Raw genomic sequence first — 9,837 nt, forward strand, 5'->3', positions numbered from 1 at the left:
AAAAATTAATCAAAAGATTACTATGCATTTCTCTATGTGTTTGAATATGTATTGAATATGGTATGTCTGAATATTAACCATAGATCTATTCACAACTCAATTCCTGAAGAGGAATTTATTTATAAAGACTGAAGTTACTGCAGAAGTTGCAAGGATAAGAAGAGATGAAAGCTGAATTCTGCTAAGATTTAATTAGTAAGCTCCGATCCTACAAATACTACTAACTTTTACTGCTCCAGGCTGCAAAATTAGTCTTATGTTTGTGGGATCTGGTTTTAAATGATGACAGAGAGATTATTGCTATCTGGTAACCTCAGTTTATAAATCAGAGATGTGGGTATCAAATTCATCATTCATGTAGGATTGGAAAATAAAGAAAAAATGCTGATACAGAGATGTTATGCAGAGATTGCATGTCAGGCAAGGCTCCATTAAGATCTTTTGCCTTCCTGCTGGTTCATCCATGAAGACCATGGCAAATTTGTTTTTCCTTGCTAGATCTCACCCTCCAAGATCCTAAAGTAAAACTGAATTTACCTTTGCTTTTCAACTCTTATTTACCGCTATCTATAAACAAACACACTAAAATTAAATATGCATCATCCCTTCCAGAAGATTTTTTTAAAAAAAGCTTTATTAAACATATGCTCTTTAGAACATATTTAAAGAGTTCTACAACCTTCAAAGAATCCTCAATCATACATAAAAGTTCTTACTTTCAGTACTAAATAAAGCATGTAAGCAAGTGCTACTCACACATAGCAACTGAATGGTATCAGAAGTGGCCCGTGGTAACAGTGTAGAAAACTACCTTAGTAATAACTTAAAACTGGGTTAGCATCTGCATAGTACAGCAGGAATAAATAATCATCTGTTCTGTATGACTACAGTTTAGTACTGAAGGCAGTTACTGGTCTACTAGTATCTGTTTCTTTTTCAGTAATAAAGTATATATCTTTTTGAAGTATATAAATACCCCATAACTTTCAGTACAGAGAAGGCTAAGTAGCTTAGGTACATTTCCACATTAATAGAACCTGGTTTATATCATTAAACAGCCATCTCCATTTTAATAGGTGGATGAGGATTATAATCTTCAATCTGAAAGTCTTCTGCCTTAAAGTCACAGATGTCTTCAACCTTACGAAGAATTCTGAGTTTGGGGAAAGGTCTTGGCTCCCTCTGAAGCTGAAATAAAAGCAAGCTTACTGTATAAAGCTAATACTTGAAGGCAGAGATTTTGTGTTATAAATCAGGTCTCATTAATCTCAATTCAGATTACACTATGCACTATTCCCTCCTCCCCACGATTTACACTAAAAAAAAAAAATTGTAAAACATTTAGGTGGAATCTACTTTAATATTCTGATAGGGAGCAGGAGCATAATTTTAAAGTGGATTCCCCTGAGTATCCAAATGCACTGCAAGCATCTTCAGTTTGCAGAGCAATTCCAGTGGCTACAGATTCCTTCCAGAGGGAACTAAATTGGAAATTCTGACCCAGATGTGCATCAAATGTGCTGCAGTTTCTCACAGGAACATTTGGGTCCAAATCAGTGACTAGTTCTCTGGATCATTTTGAACCATACAGATGGTGAGGACATTCAGTCCAAGTTAAGTCTAATCAAATAAAATTCTGGTTTGCTCCTACTGCAACAAATCACTTTGTGAAAAAAATATGGCCTTATTCAGCCAAATAGTAAATACTGTTGAACTCCGAATTGCTAAGTTACCCTTTTCTGATATGCTACAAAGACATTTTACTTTGTGTTTATCTGTATTGGGCAGAATGGTTTTCTAACTTTGTATTGGATAAGCATTATGGAAGATAAAAGGATACAAGAATCCAGAATAAGTACTTACTTGAACTTTTAGAGGTTCCACATGATTCAGATATATGTGAGCATCTCCTAATGTGTGTATAAACTCTCCAGGCTGAATAGAAAGGAGAATGCATGTGGTTTTCAAATAGTCAGGTTTCAAGAAAGCAAAACATTACAATGCTTACAGTATTGATTCTTAACATCTTGTATCTAGTGTGGAATTGCAGTTTCCGTACTGGATTGGATTATCAAGATATCCTTGCAAGCTTCGAAGGACACTATCGTCCCAAACTAATGCATAATTAATGAAAAATATAATGAAAGTTCTACTAGATTACCAAAAAATTTATCTCTGAAATCCTGCTAGGATAATAGCTTCAGTAAATGAATGGAGCACTACTGATCTGCTCACCAAGATGGAAACAGATGGGGCAGTGACATCCAGCTTTTCCACTCCACTTCTAGTAAGCAGGACTTGCCAAAGCTGGTTTCAAACTAGTTGCCTCAGGCACTACTAAACAATGTAGTTTGTGGCAGTGAAGGTGTCAGTAACAAGCTAAATCCCAAAGCACTTATCAAGCATCCAGATGGGTTCTGCAGGCTTTTAAGTTCTGAGACTTAGTAGCCCCTGAGCAATCTAATTTAACTTAAGGAAGCTTTATCGGCTATTTTACCGGCCTCTGACCAATGTAGATCAGTCCTCAGATATATTATGCTAAAAACCATCAAAGCTGAGAGGTAACAGCTGCTTTATGGACATAACATTAAACTTCACTTTTTCTAGTACCTTGGCCTTATTTCTTAAGTAGGTCTGCAACTGCTGTGAGGTCCGATTCTTCCATACTTCCCTATTTTAAGTTCCCTCTTCATGTTGCTGGTAGCAGGAGGATCAGGCCCAAACAGCCTTGCTAGCATAATTTTTTACATGCTCTCAAGAAAACAGGATTTCACTTGTACAAGATTGTGGTGCACTTAAATTACTCTGCCAAATTACAAAATACAGCTCTGGAATCAGGGCAGTAGCCATTTCAGCACATACTACCACTCTACACAATCAACTACAACAGGAAGCAAAAAAAAAATACCCAGCTGAAATTATAGGTGGAAGTTAGGTCAGCAGAATATCCAAACTGGAACCTTGACAGCAACTGCTGAGCTACTGTTTGCTTCCAATAAAGAACACATGCTACAAAATTTAATCACTTGTATGTTATTATCCCATAAGGACAAGTGCTCAGTTCAGATTTCTAAGTAGACTAGTGGAACAGGTCAGTTTTGACATGTTCAGTTAAAAAGACCTGCAGGATCTTGTTGTGAATTTAAGAACTGTTACATTACTGATCCTAACTGCCAATACAGACCAGAGGCAATTCACATTAAATTCACTGGGCCCTTTCTTATGCATTTTTCAGCAAGATTTTGAACGGTATGTTCATTCCAGTTTTTCTTGGACATGACATGAAAAGTCTTATCTTTTAGTCTCTCGCTTCTCAGACAAGATTAAGTAAAATGATTAAATAGCCTACCTTTAGCCCTGTGACATGGGCAATCATGTATGTGAGCAGCGAATAGCTGGCAATATTGAAAGGCACTCCTAGTCCCATATCTCCAGACCTCTGGTAGAGTTGGCAAGACAATTCACCATTTAGAACATAGAACTGGCAAAGAGCATGGCATGGAGGCAAAGCCATCAGAGAAATATCTAGGAATTGAAGTACAGGAACGGGGCGGGGGTGGGGGGGAATAATCATAAGAGCATTAGTGTGTTATAAATGTAAAAGATGCAAAACCTGAACAAGCATTTAATGAGATACATTAGAGAGTGAAAATCCAACTGCACTATCGTTCCATTGCTTTTTCTCATTTCAAAGCACCTGCTGGCTAAGCAATTAAGTCTGGGTCATGACAAGCTGTCTCCTGGGCTGTATGACCAGAAGAGTCGTAAACAAATATCCCACAGAACAGATTTACACCATAATGCTGCACAGCAGTTTAGTTTCACTCACCTTGGTGAGAGAGTTGATTTCCCTAAAGGAAGACATTAACAGTAAAATTAAGCATGTACCCTAAAGCGACTTCCAACTGCTTCATCTTATTTTCTTCCCACTGCAACATGCCTTTACTGCTTGTTGAGATATAAAAGTAATGATCAATAAAAAAATAATAATCAGAAGACAAAAGATCTTTTCAGTGTTTATCTACATTTAGAAGTGCAGATAGTGCAATTACAGCTTGCTAAGGAAAATTTTAACTAGGTATCTCCTGGTATCTGAGAATGTTTAACCTTAAAAATAACAGCAACAGCATGTGGTATCCCCTTTCAGAGACACAAGTGGAAAATGCTGGGTGGTTTTTTTTGTGCACAGATCTACTGCTGCTGAAGTTAAACATTCTTTGGCACTAGCTCTTACTTAGAGGTAACCCTACAGGGTGAACGGATATCTAGACAACCTCTGTTCAAGGAGATAATTACAACACAAATAAGATTTTTGTTCTATAGTTTTAAGATTTAAAGATTACAATTTATTATATGGCTAAAGAAGAGTCACACTGGTATACTTTTGTGGTTTTGGTTTTTTAAGCTTTTTAAAATAAGAATTGCTGTCTTTGAACAGAGGCTGTATGTCAAAGACACTGGTAGCTAGGTATGTCCCTCACTTTAATCTGGAGAGAAAAACTTTGAAGTAATCGTTCAAAATTTTTGAAGTCTGAACATAAGAATTAAGTAGAAAGAAAATCAAGCTTGCAACTCCTGGCCATTTTTACTGCATTTCTGGTAGTCTTATAAAGAACAGGCAAGGACACCAAATCGAACAGACTACTGACACAGGACTAGAACATGGTTTAGCATAGAGCAAGATAATGTGCAACTGCATTCACTTGAAGTCTGATGTTCAATACCTTTGGGATTCCAAGCACACATAATGATTCTTCTGTCATCTGGATTGGTTTTGATTGTTTCAATCACTTTTTGCAACTGATCAACTCCTTGGTTAGAATAATCTGTAGAAAGATATCAAATAAGATCTAAGCCAGATAGATTCGAGTCATGGTATTTTTTAAAGCCCAACCCACATCCCACTGAAAAGTGATAACCAAATAACAACCTCTGAAGATTTTATTGTAACTTTGAAAGTGATTGAATTTGTCAGTTGGCACCCTCCAAATGTATGCTATTCTTGGTCTTCCTTAGGGTGCTCTAAGGCTTGTGAAATTCTCACGATGGTATTTTCATGTGTCCCCCCATCTCTTTTGTATGCTTTGAGTACCTTTAGCATACATTGAAATAGGACCGTTCCTATTTAGAACACTTTATTCCCTGCCTCGACAACCAGACATTTTTAAAGACCCAATAAGAAGTCTACATAAACACTACATCCCAGGAAACAGAAGTTCCAATACAAAAAAATTAATTGGACAAAGCATGTTACTTTATCACTCCGGATGACTTGTTACCTAAATAGGACAAAAGCTGTACTGGAATGAATGGGCAAGATATTACCACTTAGTGATTCATGGTATTTAAAGTAATTTGCTTATTGCATTTCTGGATTAAGATGCTTTTCTACATGTTAAACTTGCATGCTACAGTGCTCCTTCTTAAAAAATCAATTATCTAGCACTGACAAGGCCATGTATGAAAACTAAATTTCCATAGTATTCAGTGCCAGAAGGGAACTTTAATCATGTATAGCACAGAATATTACATTTCACTCAATGATGCTCACAGGCTGATTTTTAGGCTCAATACCAGTTATATAAGAAATTCACTGGAATTAACTGAACATTAGAATGGATTCCAGAATAAAAGAGTCATTAGTTGTTACTCATTGTTCTGACTCATGCCAGTGAATCAGCACGGCTGGTAACTAATTTTTTCTAATAACTCTTATTTCAAAGCAACACCAAATTATGGTTACAGGGAGACCCAAGCTGGCAAACAAGGTAGAAATATATAATCAGCATCTCAGGGAGTTCTTCTGCCAGCAATACTGTGCCAAAAGCCTTGTCAAATGGTTATGTTAGTTCCTTGAACCTAATTACCTATCCATTAGTAAGGCAACTTAAGGAAATCTATTAGTAATGAAACCTATGGGTATTTATCTTGTTCATTTTTTCCATATGTTATGCCTCAGACCTTTTAAATTCAGGATAAGTTTTTAAATGTGTCAGTTCACAATTTGCATCATTTGTGTTAGCATAAAACCGTATTCTGTCAGTGGTCAACATGTCTAACTACTAAGTCTAACATCTGTAACTACTGTGAAGTTAGAGACTGTACTGACAAAAAACAAGAGGAAAAACTATGACTTACCATGTTGCTAATCCGAGTTAAAAATCACACCAAAAGATAGGGACAATCTTTTTTTGACTTTTTTTGATGGCAGTCCTCTAAGTGTTTTGTGCATCCTCTCCTTCAGTGACTTAAAAAAGAGCCCTCAAGACACTTCAGAGTAAGTTTAATGAACCAGTTCCACCGAAAATAATACCAACAGTACTGCATCACATCATAACTTGTCACGGCTATTCTGTCCACACCATCATCAGCTACGGATACATCCTACTTTGTTCCAGCTGCAGAATGGAAAAATCTTTCTTTTCCAGAGTCTCCAATGAATGTAGTGTACTAACGTCCATTCTTGCCAACACAATTGTATCGTGGAAATTAGGACCCTGCATTGGTATTCAGAGGTGGCAGCCTGTATTCCACTGCTACCAAATGGAGCTAGCTCATGATTCTGGACTGCAACTGACACACACCCTTCCATTTATCAGTCACCATACCTGCTCTGGATCAAAGTAAAACAACATATGCCTTATGATTCATCTGTTCTACAAATACTGAACTACAGTATACCAAGCTACATCTTTCAGGATAACAGACTGAGTTAAAAAAAAAAAAAAAAAAAGTGGAATTAACCCTCTCAAACCCTATTTATTCTGGCTTTCAGTTAACACTGCAAACAGTCCCTTTAACAATACTCCATTCCACCCAGACTTCTGGAGGCGAGGTGTCACAGTCCTCTCACTAAGCAATCAGGATTGTATTTGTATGTGATTACCTGTGTGCATATCTTTGTATTCTGCTCCAAAGTGCCTCCACTGGAAACCATAAACTGGTCCCAAATCCCCCTCCTCTCTGGTGCTGAAACCCTGCTTATCCAGGAACTCACGTGACCCATTAGCATCCCAGATCTTCACACCTTTTGCAGAGAGCTCTTTGGCATTCGTAGAACCCTACAAAACACAGGCAGTAAGAAGTCTACCTCCTAATCCCAACACAGAGAGCATGATTTGAAACAGCTGTATTAAGCTTTGCTAGTCTACAGTATTTCTCCACTTATAAAGGATGAACAGTCTGATTAATATACTGGATGAGGTTCTTGCACTTGGTCAGAAATGGACTGAATAAAACTTATGAGCAACATACTAGAATGAAGTTTGAAGAGCCATTCTGCTGTTATTTAACTTAAGATTCTTCTAACTTTGTGAATGCACAAACAGTACAGCCTCGAGGTCAACTGGAGTGTATCATTTCATATGCACATTTGTAAAGATTTTACTTTACAGGTGGATAAAAATAGACAAACAAAAAATTTACGGTCTAAGCACCATCTTTGCCAAACTACCTATAATGAGCTTAAGGCCTTAAAAAAACCTTTTGTTAAAATGACAAAAATTACAAATATGACAAAATGACCAGAGAAATTTCACTGAATTCTGCAACATGTCCAAATCAGCACACTCAAAAATCCAACATAGAAAGTGTTCTGTTTTGGTGAGTGTCTACTATTTTGTATTTGAAAAAAGATACTTCAAAAAAAATGAATGTGTATTTGAGTCCTGCTATCTAGCAAAAGGTTAGGTAGACTTTCCCATACCTGCACTATGTCACAACATATAAAGGAACATTTACAATGTAATGTATTATCTAGAGTTGAACTTTAATACTCTAACTACAGCTATTAGCTCTATTAGAGCTCAGGTTTTTGCTACTAAAAAGTCTAGTGTTTATATCAGTCTTACTTCACCTGTACAAATTCACTCCGCACTGCTTGTTTCTGTTCAAGTCAATACCAGCTACCTCAATATTAAAAAGCAGGTCATTAAACTGCCTACAGTATACTTCATATTATTATTTCTTATTCAAACACTAATAAAATAGATTGTACTAGGCTTCGTAACTATGGGGTATAGTCAAATCAGCAGAAGCCCTCACTATTTCAGACTACTTCCCTTAAAAAGAAACAGAAGAAAAACTTCTGATTGGTAACAATGCAATAGTCTCCACTAAAATGCACAGAATGTCTTGAAGATAATGGCCTTCCATGTGTAGTCAAAACACTAGGTGGCTGCACTTCCTCTGTTCTGTCTTAGGAACAGGAGCATCTGCAGTTACCCCAAATTCTTTAATCCACTCCACACTAGCTCGCTCTGTTGATACCACTCTCAGGCACACCACCCACAGAGACATCCAAATACCAAACCTTGATGAACCATAGCAGCTCTTCCAGCACTCCTTTCCAGAACACCCTTTTCGTTGTGAGCAGTGGAAACTGATCTGAAAAAGAGTTTCAGTGTCAGAGGTGACCAGCGATTTCTCAGGCTGAACCAACTCTGTTTTTTCTCCACATATGGTAATGCCACCATCTGACATTCAGAGGTTTGGATATTAAGTAAGGAGTTGGGAAAGGATACGCAATTCTCATATTCAGATCAAGGAAGACAAGAATCTGACTTTTACTTTCCTGGACAGTGGGGGGAAGATGAATTATCTGTGGGGGCCTGGATGAATGGTGCCATGAGGACATTGTGGTGCAGCGTATGGATATATGTAGGCATTCGCAATGGAAAGTGGAGGCTTAAGATAAAACTGTTGGCAAATCTATTTCGCAAACGTCCTTCATACTATGCTTGAATGGTAGGAAGGAACAGGACAGGCTACCCCAAGATCTAATGCGTTTTTTCACCAGCTCGCAGCTACAGGGCCGGGCCAGGCCTGGCTGTTGGGCCGAGGGAGAGGAGGGGTCCGAGCCGCCGCAGGCTGGCGGGCAGGGAGAGGGTGATGGAGCTGACGGGACGGACCTAAACGCCTCCACAGGCCCCTGCAGCGGGTCCGAGCCCCAGCCCTGAGCGGGGGAAGGCCCCTCTCTCAGCGGGCGGGAGCGGGACAGCCCCGGGCGAGAAGATGGCGTCGCTCCCCACCGGTGCAGGGCGGCGACCGCTGGAGCCGCGGCGGGCAGGGGTAGGGGGCCGGGGCGGGGGCCGCGGATCCCGGCGGTGCCGACCTCTCAGGCTGTACCGCGCCTGCATGCCGAAGACGGATATGGTGCCGGTGCCGGTGCGGTCCTCCTTCCGATGGCCGTGCTGCAAGATGTGCCGGACCTGCCGCAGGTACTGCGGCTCGCCGGACTCCGGGCCGGCGGCCGCCGCGCTCGGCAGCTCCCCCTCGGCAGGCATGTCGGGCCAGAGGCGCCCCGGACGGCTCCTTGAAGGCCGCAGTGGGCTCCAGCTGCCCGCCCGCTTCTCCTCCGAGCCCGCCAAAGCTCGGCCTTTCCCGCCAAGCGGCACTGAGGGACGGGCGGAGCGGGGCGGTACCACCGCCGCCACCTCCTCCCTCCCTTCCCCTTCCATCCTGGGCCGGCCGTGGCCCTCCCCTGGCCCAGGACCCCTTTGCAGTTCCGCTGCCTCCCGCCTGCCCCCGCGGTGCCTTTGCTGCCCTTGTCACCTGCTTCGCTCCCGCTGGGAATCCTCCACAGCTGCCTTCTCTGGCCCCGCACGGGGCTGGTCCCCCGGCGGAGGCTGTCCCGAGCCCCTAACCCCAGCCTCTGCTCCAAACAGCAGCAGTTTTTCCTCATTCTGCTCCCAGCGTGGTGTGCTATGAATATTTCCTAGGTATGCTCTCCCTGTTCGTCAAAACAAACTGACTCATCTCGGAATATTTTGTTAGTATAGCTTGGAAATCAAGCATTTTGTGTGAGTCACCCCTCCGATAAAGGCCAATTTTCTGACA

The 9,837-nt window shown here is 40.6% G+C and overlaps 1 protein-coding gene across 1 annotated transcript; it reads right to left on the minus strand.

Moving 5' to 3' along the window:
- Positions 1 to 336: 336 nt before the first annotated feature.
- On the minus strand, positions 337 to 9,567 carry TYMS (thymidylate synthetase). Its single transcript, XM_074879094.1, has 7 exons — positions 9,113 to 9,567; positions 8,312 to 8,385; positions 6,887 to 7,061; positions 4,725 to 4,826; positions 3,350 to 3,525; positions 1,864 to 1,935; positions 337 to 1,188 (listed from the first exon to the last, which is right to left on the minus strand). Exons 1-7 carry the CDS (start codon positions 9,456 to 9,458, stop codon positions 1,051 to 1,053), a joined length of 1,083 nt encoding a protein of 360 aa, XP_074735195.1. The 5' UTR covers positions 9,459 to 9,567; the 3' UTR covers positions 337 to 1,050.
- Between the last annotated feature and the right edge of the window lie 270 nt (positions 9,568 to 9,837).

Source organism: Strix uralensis, chromosome 1, assembly GCF_047716275.1.
Source record: "Strix uralensis isolate ZFMK-TIS-50842 chromosome 1, bStrUra1, whole genome shotgun sequence".
NCBI classification, from domain to species: domain Eukaryota; kingdom Metazoa; phylum Chordata; class Aves; order Strigiformes; family Strigidae; genus Strix; species Strix uralensis.

Coding starts and splice junctions, on each gene's coding strand:
- TYMS (XM_074879094.1), bottom strand. CDS start 9,458: ATGGAAGGGGAAGGGAGGGAGGAGGTGGCGGCGGTGGTACCGCCCCGC. Junction 8,386..9,112: donor GGCGCGGTACAGCCTGAGAG/GTCGGCACCGCC, acceptor ACTCTTTTTCAG/ATCAGTTTCCACTGCTCACA. Junction 1,189..1,863: donor TGGAACCTCTAAAAGTTCAA/GTAAGTACTTAT, acceptor CTTTTATTTCAG/CTTCAGAGGGAGCCAAGACC.